This window comes from Leishmania braziliensis, chromosome 27 (genome assembly GCF_000002845.2).
Source record: "Leishmania braziliensis MHOM/BR/75/M2904 complete genome, chromosome 27".
Classification (NCBI taxonomy): Eukaryota; Euglenozoa; class Kinetoplastea; order Trypanosomatida; family Trypanosomatidae; genus Leishmania; species Leishmania braziliensis.
In genome coordinates this window covers 207910-227362 of record NC_009319.2, presented here as the reverse complement: position 1 = coordinate 227362, position 19453 = coordinate 207910, and the positions used below count along the sequence as shown (strand labels likewise).

The window sequence follows — 19453 nt, the reverse complement described above, 5'->3', positions numbered from 1 at the left end:
GCACACGCCCATCGGTGCGTGAACCCAACAAGGAGCAGGAAGAAGCATAAACGCAGCGCACATTCCAATGCACACACACGCACACACACAAAATACAAACATGCAAAGCGCCCCGGGGGGTAGAGGTCTCGTAGGTGCGATAACGACGGCATCGGCGCAGGCGCAACTACGCCAAAAAAAAAAAAAACGGGAAAAGCGCAGTGGCCGAAAAGGATGCGTCAAACTCCGAGCACTTGGCAAACGAGAGGTGAACGGAAATCGCTCGCCTCCCTCCTGTCCGCTTTCACAGTGCTTTTTAGTGCTCCTTCTATCCTTTCCTCGCCTCGGTTGCAGTACTTTTCACCTAACGGCGGCTACGGCTGGGGCGACGTCTGGTCTCCTCGCGGCTGCCGCGACGGCTGCTAACAGATCGCTGGTTGATCGGCGGCAGAGAGTCGGTGCGGCGCACGTTGCTTCCACTGCGGCTGGCACCACGCGACGCACCAGGGGCCGTCGCCGTTCGCGAGAGCGCAGGGAAGCGCGACTGCGCGTGTCCATTCAGCGGCTTCGCGTCCGGTGCGACCGGCACGAAGTCAGCGCTCACGTCCGTCGGCGTGTATATCTCCAGGTTCGCTGTGCATGGCTCCCTAGTCGAGGACGCCACGCAGCTCACGAGCAGCGAGTAGCGGCCGCCTTGCGGGGCCTTGAAGATGAGAGCGTGCTCGCGCGCGTTGCTCGAGTCGCCAGTCGTGCCAATCCTGATGCCATATTCGTTGAAGACTGTCATGGTCACCTCATCCTCGCCCACGACATCGCCTTTGCGGATGCTGTTCGGGTCCGATATCTTCGTCTGGTGCAGCAGTATGTGAACATCGCTCGCGTCGTTCACCATGAAATCCAGCCGTTCCCCCTCTTCGTCACCGGGCTGTAGGGTAAGCCTGGTACGGAGCGGCTTCAAGGTGAGGCCAGCGTGTCGAAGTGGCGTCAATGTGACCTTGGCCATGTCCGGGTAGATGGAGACGAAGAACTCGCCCATCGTGCCGCGGTCCTTCGTGTACGGAATAAGGTAGGACGTCGAGCTGGGCGGCAGCTCCATTTCGGCGCACACCTCGCGTGAGTCCAGCATCATACCCTTCTGCAGGAACTTGTGCGTTCCATTCGTGATAAACGGCGTTGGCGGCAACTTCGCATTTGACGGTTGCATGAGAGTGAGCCCAGTGTAGGGGTACTGCTTACAGTTCGTCTCGTCCACGTATAGCGGGCCCGTGTGGCGTACCTCGGCGAGAATCGTGGCCGGCCGCGACGTCTTGTTCTCTACGAGATAGATGGGGTTGCTGCGGAAGGTCGTGTACTTGGACGTACCCCCAGCCGTATAGTCGTTCCATTCCCCAGGCGAGCTGAGGCGATCACCGCAGTTGATATGGCAGCGCTGCATGCAGCTAAAGTTGGCAAGAAAGGTGGGCAACGGCATGTAGATCACGTCATTATCGCTCTGCGAGAAGTCGCACGCTCGCTTCACATCCGCCGTCCAGTTGCTATCGCCCTTGCGCAACGGTCCGTTGTAGTATGGGGCATCCATGTAACAGTTGTGCACCTTGATCACGATATCCGAGGGGTCGTTCGTGCCCGGCTTCACCTCCACCACGTCTAGCAGCGCGTAGCTACACTGCGGATGCAGGCCGTTTGGCACGTTGCTGTTCGCCACGCACACAAACACGTCGCCGCGGTCGAGATCCTCCATGACACGACGCCAGAAGACCGGCGTCGTGTAGTCGCCCATGTTTGTCGCCACCGCGTGTTTCGGGTCCTCGAGGGAGATGTGCAGCACCGGTCGACCCGTCAAATCGCGCAGTGTGTCGTGGGCATTGCAGTTGTTGAAGTTCTCGTAGCCGCCGACAAACTTGGCGTACGCCTTCTCCAGTAGCAGCGGGTACCACATGCGTGACGGCACCTGTGTAAACTTCGGCTCCCGCTTGTCGTCGCACGGTACGCGGTCGTCCACCTCCACCGTGACAGGCGAGCTGTCCGGGTTGAAGAGTGTCACACGGTACGGCTGGTTTTGCGGATGCGCCTTGTCCTGGAAAAGACGTGAGATAAGCACTGTGTGACGTGCCAAGGCCGCGATGAACGGCGCGAGAAAGCCCATGTCCTGCTGGGCGGACGAGATGTCCGATGGCAGTGTGGCGTCCGGCGTCACCGGGTCGTACACCCCTTCCGGGTACAGTTCGCGAATGCGCGGCCACTGCTCGGCTATATCCTCGTTCGCCTCGTGGAATTCCGGGTCCTGGTATCCCTTCTTGTCCTTGGCCAGCTCGTGCGCACGGTTGTTAAGTTGTTCCTCAAGGTCCTTGATGGTCCGGGAGTTCTTAGCGGGGTCCTTGTTCAGCTTGCGGCGGTCCACCTCCATGCCGTGGAAGTCGGGATCCGTGTCGAGCGGCAGCTCCTCCAGCGGCACACCCTCCGGCTCGGGGTCGAGGTAGGCGCGGTCCTTCTTGAGGTACTCGCTGGCGATGCGGTCGGCGTGCTCGTTCAGCATATCCTCCAGCTCGCGCACCTTGTCAGCACCCTTTCCGTTCTTCTTGGCCTCACGACGCGCCAGTTCCGTCTTGCGGAACTCCAGGTCATCGTCCAGGGCGAGGTCGACCAGCGGCACACCACGAGGCTCCGGGTTGAGGAAGTTCCGGTCGTCCGCCAGCTGGCGCTTTGCCAGTGTGTGAACGCGATCATTCATGTCATCCTCCATGTCCCGAATCGCGTTCGCGTTCCTGCGCGGATCCTTGCGCAGCTGAAGCAGTTGCTTCTCCATGTCCTTGAATGCCTTGTCCTTGTCCAGCGCGAGGTCCTTTAGGAAGATGCCCTCGGGCTTGGCATCGAGGAAGGCGCGCTCATGGTCGAGCTTCCGCTGCGCCAGCTGCTCAGCACGATCGTTCAGCTTATCCTCCAGATCCTTAATAGCCTTGGCGTTACCGCGCGGGTCTTTCTTTAGGGCGCGCCGCTTCTCCTCCAGATCGCGGAAAGTCGAGTCCTCGTTGAGTGGTAGCTCCTCCACCGGCATACCGAGCAACTCCTTCCCGAGGTAGTCGCGTTCCTTCGCGAGGTAGTCCTTGGCCAGGACGTGAGTGCGATCGTTCATGCGCTCCTCGAGGTCCTCGATGGCGTCCTTGTTCTTTGCTGGCTGCTTCTTCAGCGCGCGCAGGTCCTTCTCCATGTCACGGAACTCTTTGTCCTCTGACAGTGGCAGGCGCTCCAGCGGAACCCCTTCCACCTCCTGGTCTAGGAAGGCGCGCGCCTTCGCCAAAAAGTCACGCGCGATGTCATCGACACGCGCCGCAATCTCCAACTCGAGGCTGCGCAGTGCGTCCGTGTTCCGCTTCGAGTTCTTCTTGAGGTCGCGGCGCTTGCGTTCCAGTGGGTTAAGAATTGGGTCATAGTTAAGGGGTAGCTCCTCCAGTAACACACCCAGCGGCTCCTGCTCCTGATGTGCACGCTCCTTGCGCAACAGGTCCTTCGCGAGGTCGTCTGCGCGGCTGTTGAGATCGTCCTGTAGCTCGGTAATTTTACCCGCATTGCTGCGGGGGTCCTTTTTCGCCTTCATCAGGCCGCTCTCCATGTCGCGGAAGATCATGTCACGGTTGAGAGGAATATCCGCGATGGGCACGTTCTGCGGCTCCGGGTTGAGGTAGCTGCGGTTCTTGTTGAGGAAGTCCTTCGCAATGCAGTGGACACGGTCGTTCATCTTCTCCTCCAGGTCCTTGACATCAGGGTCGCGACTTCTCCGAGTGTTCTTGAGCGTCTGACGCTGCTTCGCCAGCTCGTTAAACACCTGGTCGTCGCTAAGAGGAAGATCCGCCAGCGGCACGCCTTCGGGCTCAGGGTCGAGGAAGGCGCGGTCCTTCGCCAGCTCGGCTTCGGCCAGCTCATGGGCTCGGTCGTTCATGCGCTTTTCCAGCGCCGCCACCTTCTTTGGGTCGAACTTCAGGTCCTTCTTGGCCTTGTAGCGCGCAATCTCCGCGTCCTTGAACTCCGGATCGGTGTCAAGCAGCAGCCGCTCCAACAGCACGCCCTCCGGCTCCTGGTCCATGAAGTCACGCTGCTTTACAAAATTCTCCTTGGCCAGCTGGTGCGCGCGGTCGTTCATCTTGTCCTCCAAGTCACGAATGACATCTTTGTTACGCTTCGCTGCACGCGGGTCCTTGGCACGGCGCCGACGCTCTGCTTCAAGGGCGGCGAACTCCTTGTCCGTATCGAGCGGAAGGTCGGCGATCGCCATGCCCTCCGGCTCAGGGTCGAGGAAGGCACGCTCGGCGTTGATCACGTCATCAGCAATCTCGCTGGCGATCCTGTCCATCTCATCCGCGAAGAGCTGTATTTCTGTCGTAGGGAGGCGGTGGCGCGACGCGTCGCGCCACCGGTTCGCCGCGCCGCTAAACTTCATGTACGAGTGGAGGTTCAGCTCCTCCCTCGGAATGCTACGGTACGCCGCACGCGGCAAGCACGCGAGGTCCTCGGCAACCACACCCTTGGCCAGCTCGTGGGCCCGGTCGTTCATGCTTTCTTGGGTGCTGACGATGGCGTCGGCGCTGCGCCTGGGGTCTTTCTTGAGTTTGCGGAGGTAGTCCTCCAGTCGCAGGAAGTTGGGGTCGTTGTCGAGGGGCACATCGGTGATTGGAATGCCCTCCGGCTCAGGGTCCAGGAAGGCGCGGTCTTTCTGACGCTGATCCTTGGCGAGTTCAGCAGCGCGATCGTTGAGCATCCTCTCGAGGTCGGCGATCTGGACTGCGTTATCCCTCGGGTTCTGAGCCTTGAGGACAGCACGCTTCAGCTCCGCATCACTGTACTGCGGGTCGGAGTCCAGCGGCAGATAGCCGACCGGCACGCCCTCAGGGTTTGAGTCGAGGTACTTGTCGCGGTCGCCCTTCACCATGTTCTCGCCCAGTTCATCAGCCCGGTCCTGCATCATGCCCTTGAGGTTTTCAATGGCGCTGGCGCTGCGCTTCGGGTCCCTGTTGAGGCGCCGCAGCTGCTGCTCCATCTTCACGAATGGCGCGTCCTCGTCCAGCGGCAACAGTGCCTTCGACACGCGGTGCGAGGTGGGATTGAGGAAGCTGCGAGTCGCCTCCTTTTGTGCCTTGGCCAGCGCGTGCGCACGGTCATTCAGTTTGCCCTCCAGCTCCTTTATTTTGTCCGCGTTGAGCTTCGGGTCTTCCTTCAGCTTCGCGCGCCGCGCCTCCAACTCGCGGAACTCCGAATCTGTATCGATCGGGACATCGGCAATCGGCACGTTCTCCGGCTCGGGGTCGAGGTAGCCGCGGTCACCCTTGAGTAGATCGCGAGCCAACTCGTGCGAGCGCATGTTCATAGCGTCCTGCAGGTCATTAATCCTGTCCATGTTGCGCTTCGGGTCCTGTTTCGCCTGACGCAGCTGCTTCTCCAGGTCTGTGAAGTGTCGGTCGCTGTCAAGCAGCAGCTGGGCCAACGGAACACCTTCCGGCTCAGGGTCCAGGAAGGCACGGTCGCGGTCCACTTGGGCCTTGGCCAGCTCATCTGCGCGGTTGTCCAGCTTCACCTGGAGGTCCTTGATCCTTGGGTGGTCTGGCTGCTCATTTTTCAGCCGACGCAGCTCGGGCAAGTGCGACGCAAAATCTGCATCGTCGTGCGGGCGCAGCAACTCCAGCAGTATACCGCGCGGCCTGCCATCCAGGTTGCGGAAATCCTCCCTCTTCTGGGCTTCGGCGAGCTCTTCGGCGCGGTCGTTCAGCCTGTCCTCCAGAGCCTTGATCTTGTCGGAATTCTTCTTCAGGTCCTGCGCCTTCAGCTTGGCTCGCTCCACCTCCATCTGGTGGAACTGCGGGTCTTTGTCCAGCGGCAGATCCATCAGTGGTACACCCTTCGGCTCAGGGGCGAGGTAGCCGCGGTCGCCATTCAACACGTCCTTCGCCAGCTTGTGAGCGCGGTCGTTCAGTCGATCCTCCAAGTCTTTCACGGCCGCTGCGTTCTTCTTTGGGCTCGTCATCTTCAGCACCGCACGGTGCACCTCCATCTCGTGAAACTCAGGGTCCTCGTTAAGCAGCAGCACATGCAGCGGTACGCCCTCCGGATTGGAGTCCAGGTAGTCGCGATCGCCCTCCAGCATCTGCCTCGCCAGTTCGTCTAGGCGCTCGTTGAGCAGGTCGTGCGTCGGATCGCCGTTGACGCCGCCGTTGTCCTTCGACGTCCTCAGTGTGTTCTTCGGGTCACGGCGCTGCGAAGCGAGTGTCGCGAACGTCTCGTCGTCGTGAGGGTTCAGCAGCTCCACCGGGATACCGCGCGGCGCCTCATTCAAGTCCTGTAGGTCGCGCGCTCGCTGCTCCTTTGCCAGCTCGTGCGCCCGGTCCCTGAGGCGATCCTCGAGGTCAGCGATCTTCGCCTGGTTCTTCTTGGGGTCCTGCAGCACAAGCTTCGCCCGCTCAACCTCCAGTCGGTGGTAGAGGGGGTCGGAGTCAAGCGGCAGTGACTCGACCGGGATTCCATCCAGCTTGGGGTTGAGGTACATCGGACGGTTGCCCGTAAGCGCGTCGTCCGCCAGCTCGTGCACGCGGTCGCTCATGTCCTGCTCCAGGTCCGACACCTTATTTGGGTCGGCCGACGGGTCGGCCTTTAGCAAGCGCAAGGCGTTCACCATCCGCGCGAACTCAGGATCGTCGTGCGGCTTCAGCATCCGCACTGGAATGTCGCCCGGCGTCGGATCCACCGCGCGCAGGTCCTCTGTGATCTGGTCCTCAGCAAGCTGGTTCACGCGATCGTTCAGCTGATCCTCCAAGTCGTGAATTGCGGCGGCGTTTTTGGCCGCATCTTTCATCTTTAGCCCGGCGCGCTTCGCCTCCAGATCGCTGAACTGGCGGTCTGTGTCGAGCGGCAGCACGTCGAGCGGTACGCCGAGCGGCTCAGGGTCAAGGTACGCACGGTCGCCCTTGCGCTTATCTCGCGCCACTTCGCGAGCACGCTCGTTCAGCGCCGCCTCCAGGTCCTTGATGGCGTCCTTGTTGACTTTGGGGTTCTTGCTGATCAGGTCCAGTCGCTCCGCCTCGAGTTGGCGAAACTCTGGGTCCGCGTACAACGGAAGCGCCGTCACCGGGATGCCCCCCGGATTCGGGTCAAGATACTGCCCGCGATCCTGCTCAAGGTAGTCGGCGGCGAGTTCTTCAAGGATATCGTCCAACTTCGCCTGCGTGTCGTTCAGGCGTGACTGGTGGCGCGGAGAGCACTCCTTCTTCTGCGCCCGCAGCTCAGGTAGCTTCGCAGCAAAACGTGGGTCACCATGAGGATTCAGCAGCGACACGGGTACACCGAGCGGGGCGTTGTTCAAGCCATGCAGGTCCTTCCGCTTCTGCGCCTCAGCCAGCCCGTGTGCGCAGTCGTTGAGCCGCTCCTCAAGCTCGGCGATCGCCTGCCTGTTCTTCACCGGGTCCTGTGCAACCAGCACCGCACGCTGCACCTCCATCTCGTGAAACACTGGGTCCTCGTCAAGCGCTATGACCTCAACGGGAACGCCTTCTGGCTCAGGGTCGAGATAGCCACGGTCATTGCCGAGCATCTCGGCCGCCATCTGGTTCGCCAAATTGTTCATCTGCTCCTTGACGGTGGCAAGTTTGTCAGCGTTTCGGCGTGGGTCCTTGCAGAGCTCTCGCGCGCGTGTGGCCAGCTTGTGAAAGTCTGGGTTGTTGTGCGGCTTCACTGCCTCAATAGGAATCCCATGCGGCTTGGGATCCACGTTCCTCAAGTCGTCCTTCAGAACTTGATGCGCCAGCTCGTGCGCCCGCTCGTTCAGGCGGTCCTCAAGACCTTCGATTTGCTTCGCATCCTTGACCGGGTCCTTCAGCATCAGCTTGGCGCGCTCTACCTCGAGACCGCTGTAGATGCCGTCCGTGTCCAGCGGCAGGTCCGAGAGCGGCACGCCCTCCGGGTCCTGGTCCAGGTAAGCTAGACGCTCCCCACTCAATGCATGCTTTGCCAGCTCATGGATGCGGCCATTTAGTTTATTTAGCAGGTCCTGCGCCTTCTGGGCGTCACGTGTGTTCTTCTTGGCGCGACGCAGCTCCGGCAGAATATTTGACACCTGCGGGTCTTCGCGCGGCTGCAGCAGCTCCAGCGGAATGCCCAGCGGGTTCGGGTCGACACCATCGAAGTCGCTTTCCTTCAGATTCCTGGCCAATTCCTGGGCGCGGTCGCCCATCTGCTCCTCAATACCCTTGATCTTGTCGGCGTTACTGAGTGGATCCTTTGCCTTGAGGTTGGCACGCTCGTGCCGCAGCTGCTGGAAGGTTGAGTCCGACTCTGCCCCCACCTCTTCCAGCGGAATCCCCTCCGGCTCCTTGTCCAGGAACCACAGGTCGCCCTCCACCTTCTCCTTCGCCAACTGTGCTAGGTGCGTATCCATATCCTTAAGCACATTCTGTGCCTCAGGCGAAGCACCCTTACCGGCCTTCTCCAGCTTCCGCAGCTGGTCGACAAGGGCGGCAAACTCAGCATCGTCGTGTGGCTTCATCGCCGCCGTCTCAATACCGTTGTACTGGGGTGGAAAGCGCCTAAGTTCTTCCGCCTTCTTCACCACAGCCAGTTCTGCCGCGCGGTCGTTGAGCCTGTCCTCAATATCGGCGATGCGGCGCTGGTTGCGCCGCAGGTCCTGTGCCTTGAGCTTCGCCCGCTCTACCTCCAGCTCGGCGATTTCCTCGTCCTTGTCGAGCGGCAGGTACTCCAACGCGACACCCTCCGGCTTCGGCTGGAGGTAAGCGCGGTCGCGCTCCAGCAATTGATCCGCCAGCTCATAGGCGCGACTGTTCATCTGGTTCTCCAGGCTCTTGATAGCATCGGCATTCATCTTCGGATCCTTTTTCAGCGTGCGCAGCTGCGGGATCATGCCAATAATCTTTGGGTCCTCAGTGAGCTTCAGTAGGGCCAGCGGGATTCCCTCAGGGGCAGGGTCGCAGCCAGAGAGGTCTTCCTTCAGCTGCCTCCTCGCCAACTCGTGCGCGTGGTCATTCAACCGCTCCTCGAGATCCTTGATTGCGCGTGCATTGCGCTTCGGGTCCCTTAGCTTCAGCCTGGCGCGCCCCACCTCCATATCATGAAACTCCGGATCGCTGCTGAGTAGTAGGTCGGCAAGCGGCACCCCCTCCGGCTCAGCATCGAGGTAGCCGCGGTCCATCGCCTCATCTGCCATAGCGCGCACTCGGTCGTTCATCTTGTCCAACGCCGCCTGCTGCGCCTTCTGGTCGGCAACGGTGCCCTTCTTCAGTTTGCGAATCTGCTTTACGGCTTCTGCAAACTCGGAATCGGCGTGCGGGTTCAGCAGCTCCACCGGAAGACCGCGTGGGGATGGGTCGACGCCGCGAAGGTCCTCAGCAAGCTGCTCACGTGCCAACTCATGCGCGCGGTTATTCATTTGACTCTCGACATCTTTGATCTTAGAGGTGTTGCGGCGTGTATCCTGCGCCTTCAGCTTGGCCCGCTCCACCTCTAGCCTGTGGAACTCCGGATCTCTGTCGAGCGGTAGCTCCGCAAGTGGAACACCCTGTGGAGAAGCGTCCAGGAACTCGTGGTCACGCCCAAGCATTGCCTTAGCCAGTTCATGAGCGTGATTGTTCATCTGCTCCTCCAGCTTTGCCAACAGATGCGCATTCTTCTTCGAGTCCTTCGCAAGCTCCCTGTGCTGACTCACCATCTCCGCGAACGCGGAGTCGTTGTGGGGGTTCACCAGGGAAATAGGCAGTCCCTCCAGGACCTGGTCGAGGTTCTCCAAGTCCTTCGCGCGCTGCTGCTCCGCCAACTCGTTTGCGCGCTCCCGAAGGCGATCCTCTGCGTCCTTGATCTTGGCAGCGTTGCGACGCGAGTCCTGCGTCTTCAGAACAGTGCGTTGCACTTCCATGTCGTGGTACTGCGCGTCCGTATCGAGCGGGAGCAGATCGAGCGGAACACCCTTCGGTGCTTCCTCCAGGTAGGTGAGGCGATCGCCACGCAGCTTCTCACCAGCCACCTCGTGAGCACGGCTGTTCATCGCGTCTACCACCTGCTGAAGCTGCTCCGGCCGCGTCCTCGGATCCGCCTTCATGTCGCGCAACTGCGGCAGGTACGCGGCGAACTTCGCGTCGGAGTGCGGGTCGATCACAAAGAGCGGAACGCCCTCCGGCTTAGGGTCAAGCCCGCGGAAGTCCTCCTGCTTCTGGGCCTCGGCAAGCTGGTCAGCCCGCGCGTTCAGCTGATCCTCGAGCTCCTGGAGCTTCTTGGCGTTCTTCACGGGGTCTCGAGCCTTCAGCTTCGCACGCTCAACCTCCATCCGATTGAACTGCGGGTCCGAGTCCAACGGCAGGTACTTGAGCGGCACGCCATTCGGCTCCGGCTCCAGGTAGGAGCGATCCTGCTTCAGCATCGCCTCCGCCAGCTCGGCGCCGCGGCTGTTCATTCGATCATTCGTCTCCTTGATGGCTGCCGCATTGCGCTTTGTGTCTGTTTTTAGGTCACGCAGCTGTTTGGCGAGATTCGCGAATTCATCGTCGCTGTGTGGCACAATAATAGCGTACGGAATGCCGTGTGGGTCCGGCTCGAGGGCGCGCACTTCACCCTCCTTCACCTCCTTCGCCAGTTCACGGGCGCGATCGTTAAGCTGGCCTTCGAGCGCGGCAATCGCCTTCTGGTTGGCGTGCGGGTCCTCTGACTTGAGCTTTGCACGCCGCGTCTCCAGGCCGTGAAATGTGGGGTCCAAGTCCAGCGGGACGTGGCAAAGATCCACCCCCTCCGGCCTCTCATCGAGGTAGCCGCGGTCATTCTGCAGCAGTCGCTTCACCTTCTCGCGCGCCATAGAGTTGAGCTCGTCCTTGAGATCTTTGATGCCCTGGCGATTCGCAACAGGGTTTTTCTCCAGCCGGCGCAGGCTTTCCTCGGCGTCCACGAAGCAGGCGTCATCGCCAAGCTTGAGCACCTCGATTGGCACACCCTCCACCATGGCATCCACGTACTGCTTGCGGACCGCGTTTGCCAGCTCCTCGGCACGCGCGTTCAGGCGATTCTCGATGTCGGCGAGCTTGTCGGCGCTCTTCTTTCCGTCGCTCGGCGCCTTACGCAGTGCGCGCGCCTCGTTCTCGAGAGCCCTGAAGACGGGGTCTTTATTGAGCGGCAGTACCTCGAGTGGAATGCCGTTCGGATGCTGGTTCAGAGAGCGCCGTTCCACGTCGTGCACCGCCTGAGCAATCTCCTTCGCGCGCTCGTTCATCTGGTCGAGCAACTGCGACGCCATCTTTGCCTTGCTCGGGTTTTTCTTCGCGTCGCGGTACATGTCCTCCAGCTCGTGAAAACGTGGGTCTTCGTCTAGGTAGGGGTTCAGGTCCTCCAGCGGAATGCCGAGAGAGTCCGCCTCCATGTCGCACCGGGCATCCTTCTTCACATCCCTCGCCAATTTGTGCAGGTAGTCGTTCATTTGCTCCTCCACCGCGCGAATGGCACGATCGTCCCGGAACTGGGCGCTCTTCAGAGCTGCGCGCTTCATCTCGAGGGTGCGAAAGGTCTGGTCCACGTCCAGCGGTAACTGCCGCTGCGACACACCCTCCGGTTCGGCCTCCAGGAAGATGCGGTCATTCCTTAGTGCCTCGGCAGCCAGCACGTCGGCGCGATCATTCAAGGCGTCCTCTGTGTCTCGGATAGCTTGCGCGTTGCGCCCAGGGTTCTGGCACAGCTTCGCGCGCTGCGCCTCCAACCGGCAAAACTCTTCATCGGTGTCGAGCGGCAGCTCAACAACCGGTACATTGCGCGGGGCGCTGTCAAGGTACACGTCGCGGTCCTGGGCATTCTTCATCTTAGCTAGGTCGTGCGCGCGGTCATTCATCATCTGTTCCAGGTCACGCAGTCGGTCCTGATCGGCGTAAGGGTCCTTCTTGGACTTGCGGTACTGCTCCTCAATGCCGACGAACGTCGGATCGTCGTCGAGGCCGAGGCCGCTCAGCTTTCGACCCTCCGGCTCGGGGTCGATGTAGTCCTCCCGCTCCTCCGCGGCCTTTTCCTTCGCCATCTCCATCATCAAGGCGTGCAGGTCCCCCTCCGCGGCCTTGATGGCCTGCGCGTTCTTCTTCGGGTTCGCCCGCATCTCCACCAGTGCTGCCTCCTTCTGCAGGTACTCGGGATTCCGTTCCAGCGGAAGGTCCTCCGGCGAGAAACCGAGCGGGTTTCCGAGATTCGCACGTTCCTCTCCACGCAGCTTCGCTGCTACGTCGGCAGCGCGCTTCTGCATGGCGTCACCGAGGTCGTGCCCCTTGTCGAGATCGCCGTCACCGTTGGCTGCAATGTGTGCCACTTCTAAATCTGTGAACGGCACGTCGTCGTCAAGCTGTAGCGCCTCGCGCGCAATGCCGCCAACCCGCGGCGGCAGCACGTTCGCGCGCACTTGCTGCTTCAACATCTTCGCCATCTCGTTCGCGTGCGCGTTCATCGCATCCTCCAGTTCACGCACCTTCGGGTTTGGCGCACGTGCTCCCTGGCCCTGTGTGCGGAGTGCCATGCGCTGCGCCTCCATTTTGCCAAACTCCTTGTCCTTGTCCAGCGGGATGTACTTCAGTGGGATGTTTTGCGGGGCCTCCTCCATGAAGGCACGGTCAGCCTGAATCTTCTCCTGCGCCAGCTCCTCGGCTCGCAGATTGAGAGCATCCTCGATTTCGACGATCGCTTTCTTGTTTTTTGCAGGCTGCCGCATGAGGCGTGCACGCTGCGCCTCTAGGTTGCTAAACTCCTCGTCCGTGTCAAGCGGTAGCTCCTCGAGGGGTACGCCCTTCGGCAACAAACTCATAAAGGTGGGGCGCTCCTTGCGGTTCAGGCCCTTGGCCAACTCATGCGCACGGTCGTTCATAAGCTCTTCGCAGTCCGCCAGGTCCTGCGGGTTGGCCTTCGGGCTCTTCTTCAGATCACGGTACTGCGCCTCCAGCTTGTGAAACTGCGGGTCGTCGTTCAGCGGCAGGCTCTCGACTAAGCGGCCCTCCGGCTCGGGGTCAAGGAAGGTGCGCATCTTATCCAGCTCCTCAGCCGCCAGAGCGTTCACCATGTCGTGCATCTCACCCTGTAATGCCTTAATCGCCGCCGCGTTCTTGTAAGGATCCTTGCTGAGGAGGCGGAGGCGCTCTTCTTTAGCGAGGTAGACCGGCGTGAGGTCCAGCGGCAGCTCCTCCAGAGGAATGCCGAGCGGGCAAGGGTCGAGGAAGGCGCGCTCCTTGGCCAGCTTCTCCTTGCCGAGCTCGCCGGCACGGTCGTTCAGCGCCTCCTCGAGATCCTGGATCGCCGTCGCGTTCCGATGCGGCTGCTCCTTCAGCAGCAGACGCTGCACCTCCATGTCTCGGAACGGTTGATCCTCGTTCAGCGGGAGCTCTGCGTAGGGAATACCACTGAACCGGGCGTCCAGGAACCTGGGCCGCTCCTTCTCCTTCAGTGCCTTGGCAAGCTCGTGCGCGCGGTCGTTGAGCTGATTTTCAATGTCCGCGATCGGCTTCATGTTGCGGCGCAAGTCCTTCTTCAGCTTCACACGCTGCGCTTCCATCTCGGCGAATGCAGAATCCGTGTCCAGCAGGACAAGACGCAGCGGCACGCCCTCCGGCTCGGGATCGAGATAGTTGCGGTCACCCTTCAGCTTTTCCGTCGCCAGCTCCATTGCGCGGTCATTCAACTCTTGCTCTGTCTCTGCGATGCCGCGCGCATTGCGGCGCGTGTCTTGCTTCTGCTGCTGCCGCTTTACCTCCAAAGAACGGAACAGCTGATCCTCATCCAACCCCAGATCCGCCACCGGGATACCCTTGTACGCGGTGTCCATGTAGTCCGGTCGTTCAGCGGCGTTCATGTTGTGCGCGATCTCGAGCGCAATGTCGTTCATGCGGTCTTCCATAACCGGCACCCTGCTCGTGTCTCCGCCACGGCTAAGTGCACGGCGGCGCTTCGTGTCAAGGTCCTTGAACTCCGTGTTGCCACAGAGCGGGAGATTCTGCACGAGGCGGCCTTCCACTTCAGGGTCGAGGAAGCTGCGGTCACGCGCCGCCTCGGCAGCCGCCAAGGTCTCCACCATGTCGCGCATATCGCCCTTCAGGTCATTGATTACCTTGGCATTGTGGCGCGGGTCCTTCTGCAGCGCACGCAGGTCCTTCTCCTTCCTGAGGAAGTCATCGTTGTAGTCCAGACACAGCTTCTCCAGCGGCATACCGTACGGGTCCTGCTCCAGGAAGGCGCGCTGATTTGCTTGCTGGTCTTTGGCCAGCTCGCGAGCTCGGTCATTCAGTTCATCCTCGAATGCCTTGATGTCGTCGCGGTTGCCCAGAGGGTCCTCCTTGCGCAGCTGCAGACGCTCAATTTCCTTCGCATGAAACTCCGGATCGGTATCAAGGGGAAGATCTGCCACCAGAATGCCAAGCGGCGCGGGGTCCAGGAAGAGCTCCCGCTCATCACTCTTCAGCTCCGCAGCCAGTTCATGCGCACGGCCATTGAGCTTGACCTGAAGGTCCTTCATCGCCTTCGCGTCTCGCTTCGGCTTGCGAGTGAGAGCGCGCAAATCATCCTCCAATCGACTAAACCCCTCGTCCTCGTTCAGAGGAAGCAGGTCGAGCGGAACACCCTCCGGCTCGGGGTCCAGGTAGACGCGCTCTCTCTTATGCATGTCTTTCGCCATCTCGGTGGCGCGATCATGCATCCTGTCCTCCATGTCGTTTATCTTGCGCGCGTTGGCGGCGGGGTCGTTCAGCAAGCCAGCGCGCGCTTTCGCCATTTCCTCGAAGGCATAGTCGTTCAGTAGCTCAATGTCGTCACGCGGAATACCCTCGTATTCGAGGTCCATGAAGCCCAGTTCGATGCCAACTGTGGAGTCGGCCAGGGCAGTAGCGCGGTCCCGCAATTCTTCCTCGACCTCGCGCACCCTGCTGGCGTTTCGCGGGTCCTTCTTGAGGTTATGGCGCTCACGCTCAGCGTTCATGTAGTCTGGGTCACTGTCCAAGAGTGGGGCCAGCTTCTCAATGTCTTGTCCAGCCAAGTACTTCCACCGCTCCTTGCCCAACAGGGCCCTCGCTAGCTCGTGCGCACGGGCATTCATCTTGCGCTCCAGCGCCAGAATCTCATCCTCATTTCTGTGCGGCTTGTGATACAGACGCTTCAGCGCATCCAGCTGCTCCTGAAACTTTAGGTCTTCGTCAAGCGGGAGGTCCACCAGTGGTACTCCTTCCGGCTCGGGGTTGAGGAAGGAAAGGTCCAGCTCGCCGAGCTCGCGTGCATTCTCAGGAGGCTCGGTGATGCGGACGTGCGCGCGCTCGTGCGCGACAACCTTCACTGTGCATGGTACATCTCCCGTGCCAGAGGTGCAGTTCACGCCAATGGTGTAGCGGCCCGGTTTGCTTACGTGCTGCACAAGGCCGATTTCGCGATTGTTCGTCGCCTGCGTACTGGGGCTGATGCGCTTGTCGTTGGAATCGTACAGATACACTGAGAGAAAGTCCTGCGCAATCGCATCACCGCCGTTCGCGTGCCTGAACGGCTTTTCTTGCTTCAGCAGAATGTGGAGGTCGGTCGGCACATCGACAAGGATGTCCACGCGTGCATGGCTCTTGTTGATCAGGTTCACGTGCGCGATGGCCGGTAGTTGGCGCGCCACGTCCGTGTTAAGACGCCTGATGTCCAACTTATCTTTGTCGCCCTTTCGCAGAAACCAGTAGGAGAAGATGAACTTACCCTTGTCGCGTTGCATGCCAGTGGGAACGAGGTAGCACAGCGAGTCTCCAGGGATCGTCATGACATCAGCCACCTCACGGTTATGCAGATACAGGCCAGAGCGCAGGCGGCGGTGGTTGTTGCCAGTAACCAGGTACGTGGGGATGCGCTCGGCACTAAGGCTCTTCGCAACGACAAGCGCACATTGCACATAGTTCAGCTCGTGATTTGTCTGGCGATGCAGCAGGTGTCGCTGATCCGGCTGCCGGATCATGCCAATGATTTGCACCGGGTCCTCCGAATCGTTACGCACCACATAAAGCGGGTTCTCACGCCACGTCACAAGCGAAACGTTTCCGCCGTTGGTGGAGTCTCCCCACTCACTGTTGAAGTTCTGGCACGGTTCCAGCGGGCCCTTAATGTACACCTGCTGCATGTTCGCGAACACATCAAGGAAGGCGTTGGCAGGAATATAGAAGACGCTCTGCTGCTCCGGGTTGCAGATTGAACGCATCTCCGACATCCAGCTCGGGTCGTCTTTGTGCATAGGACCCGAGTACGGCGAGTCCTCATACGGGTTGTACATCTTCACAAGCACATCCGCAGGAGTAAGGTCGATGGCATTGCGTGCTTCGATGAAGCCCAGCACCGCGTAGCTGCCTTCGTGGTGTAGACCGTACTGCTCAGCCTGCTCGCCCAACGCCAACGCAGCCAGCGCAGTCTGATCGAGCTCACTATTCAGGTCACGCCAGAACTGAACACTCTTGATGTCGTAGTTGACCACCTTCGCCTTCTCCGCCTCCATAGGTATGAAAACGACAGGACGGCCGGAGAAATCGTGGAAGACCTCAGCGAGCGAGCAGCCCGCCAAGTTCTCATACAGTGTGTAGAACTTCGCGTACGCCTTCTCCAGCAGCAGCGGCCACCAGTGGTGGGTCGGCGAGCGGCAAAACACCGTGTCGTCCTTCACCATCGGAATGCGGTCGTCGATCTCCACCTTCACCCACTGCCCGTAGCGGTGGAACTGGAACGTGTAGCGGCCGTCCTTGCGCGGGTTCTTCGAGACGAAGCAGTTGCGGATCACGTCGGGGTGGCGTTCCAGCAGTGCCGCGAACGCCGTCAGCGTACTGCAGTCGTAGTGGTCGCCCTGCCCGAACTGGTCCCGCCTCAGCTCGTTCGGCAACAGCGGCACGGTCTTGCCTTCAGGGTACAGGTCGCCGATGTGCACCCACGGATCGCTGGTCGCGCCGCGGTTGTCCATGTAGAAGCGCTTGTCCTCAAAAGGCGAGTCGCTTTCCACCTGCTCGCCGTGGCGCGCGGCATCGAACACGACGGGGGTGTAGTCGACCGGGTTGTGCTCCAGCGCGGCGTCTTCGCCTTCGTCGATGATGTCCTCATCGTCAAACATCGTGGCGTCCTCAGGCGGGTCGACAATGCGCACGTTCGACGCGTGCGACCCAATAATGGTAATGTAGGCCGGCACGTCGCCCTTTCCGCGAGGACACGTGATCGAGATGGCATACCGACCACTCCGAGGAAGGCGGTGGATGGCGCTGATCTCGCGGAAGTTCGTCGCGGCGTGCACGCCCGCCACCTTGCGGTCCGTGTCGTCGTAGAGGTACATACCCATGTAATCCTCCGTCATGGCGTCGCCGCCCGACTTGCTGACGTAGGGCTTTGTTTGGTGGAGAAGAATGTGTACATCGGTGGCTTCATCAACGTAGAAGTCGACCCGGTCCTTCTCCTTCTGGCACAGCTCCACATTCTTGGTAGCGGGGCTGGACCAGTTCATGCTCGGAATGGCCAGCTTCGTGATGGTCAAGTCGCTGTAGTCGACATCCTTCATGCGGTATAGGGCGAGGGAGAAGGGGCCATCAACACCCTTGTGCATGCAGGAGGGGACAAGATAACACAACGAGTTGGGGGGAATCGTCATGGTATTAGCCACCTCACGCGAGTTGAGGAAGAGGCTCTTGTGGATGGGCTTGTGGTTGTTGCCCGTGACCCAGAAGGTGGGGATCGGGTTGGCGTACGAGTAGTGGATGAGCACCATGCCACACTGGAGATACTTTGTCATCTCAGTTAGGGACATGAAACGGCGCTGGTCCTCCTGTTTAATGATCACCACCACCTCGAGAGCGGTACTACCGCTGTTGCACACAAAATAAAGGGGATTTTTGCGCCACGACACGCTGGTGGGGTTGCCGCCGGCCGACTCACCCTTCCACTCGTCCTCAAAATACGTCGCATCCGAGGCAACGGTGGTGATGTAGCATAGCTGCACGGAGTTCATGATCTTCAGAAAGGTGTTCAGAGGCAGAAAAATAGACCGCTCGTCGTCGACATCATGCTTGGCGCGTTGCTTCGCATCCCAGGTCGTATCCTTTGAGTTCAGTGGACCCTTGTAGAGGTACTCCTCGTCCTCGAAGGGGTTGTGCAGGCGAATAACGATGTCATTGATAGAGGAGGTGCCGGTCAGCGAGAATATCTCAAGGATGCCGTACTGTTGTTCTCGCTGCAGACCCATCGTCTCGAGCTCGATATCTTTGGTAAGTACTGATGCCACAAACTGTCCAGAGTGTATGCGCTGCGCCAAGTCCAGCCAGTAAAAGCCCTCCGTAACCTCGGCTCCTGCCGCCTTAGCCAGCTTGGCGTCCATGGGGATGTTCAGCACCGGGTTGCCAGTCAGGTCGTGGAAGGTCTCCTGCAGTGTGCAGCCCTCGAGATGGTCGTAGGCGGTGTAGAACTTCGCGTACGCCTTCTCCAGCAGCAGCGGCCACCAGTGCTCCGTCGGGGACCGAAGGTAGAGCACCTCGCCGTCCTCCATGGGAATTGTGTCGTCGATCTCGACCCTCACCCACTCCCGCCCGCGGAAGAACTGGAACGTGTAGCGGCCATCCTGGCGCACTTTCTGGGTCACAAAGCAGTTGCGGATCACATCAGGGAAGCGCACAAGCGTTGCGAGGGCAGAGATCATGAAGCACTCGTAGTGGTTGCCTTGGCCAAACTGCTCACGCGAGAAAACCTCGGGCAGCAGCGGCTGGTTCAGGCCAGCTGGGTAGACCTCTGTAATGCGCTGCCATTCGCTGGCAATGTGCGCGTTTTCGCGTTGAAACACAACATCGGAGAACAACTTGTTGCTGTCGGGGACTTCCTTGATAGACATGGTTCACCTAGGCTACAGAGACAGGCGGAGGCCCACACACGAGAAGGGGGGAATTCGAAAAAAAAAAAAGAAACGGAAAAGACCCGCTGGCGGGGTGCAGTGGCTGAGCAGAATGGGAAGAGAGGCCAGCGAGGGTGGAGAGAGTGAGAAGAATAGAAAAACAGAGGCGAAATGAACGCCAGAGAAGAGAAAACGCGGAGCAGAACACGACAAAAAACAGGAGGGAGGGAGGGAGGGGGAAACAATGAGAAAAACGAGTGTATGTGTGCGAGGGGTGGAGGGACAGAGGACTGAAGGGTAGCACGCGGCGGTGTCGATGATTGCGTTTGTGAGACTCAACACAGGAAAATGAAAGGTGCAGCTCTGCTACAGCTCCGCTGACGACGTGTAGAGGTCCTTTCGTAGATAAGGACGACAGTAGCAGCGACTTCTTAGAGTAACAGACACCAGCGAGCCACCAAGGGGAAGAACGCAAAGGGTGGAAGAGGGGTGGCGGTGAGGAGAGAAAGGCGGGAGAAAACGGTCAAAAAGGGAAAAAAGAAAAGCGGCACAGCGAAAGAGACGGCACAGTTCAGGGGAAAAACTGTGGCCTCTGTGATCACTCGTAAATGTGGC

The 19453-nt window shown here is 60.1% G+C and overlaps 1 protein-coding gene across 1 annotated transcript; it reads right to left on the bottom strand.

Moving 5' to 3' along the window:
• Positions 1 to 343: 343 nt before the first annotated feature.
• On the bottom strand, positions 344 to 18838 carry LBRM_27_0610 (putative calpain-like cysteine peptidase; the record flags this gene model as incomplete). Its single annotated transcript, XM_001565770.2, has 1 exon — positions 344 to 18838. One exon carries the CDS (start codon positions 18836 to 18838, stop codon positions 344 to 346), a length of 18495 nt encoding a protein of 6164 aa, XP_001565820.2.
• Positions 18839 to 19453: the final 615 nt, after the last annotated feature.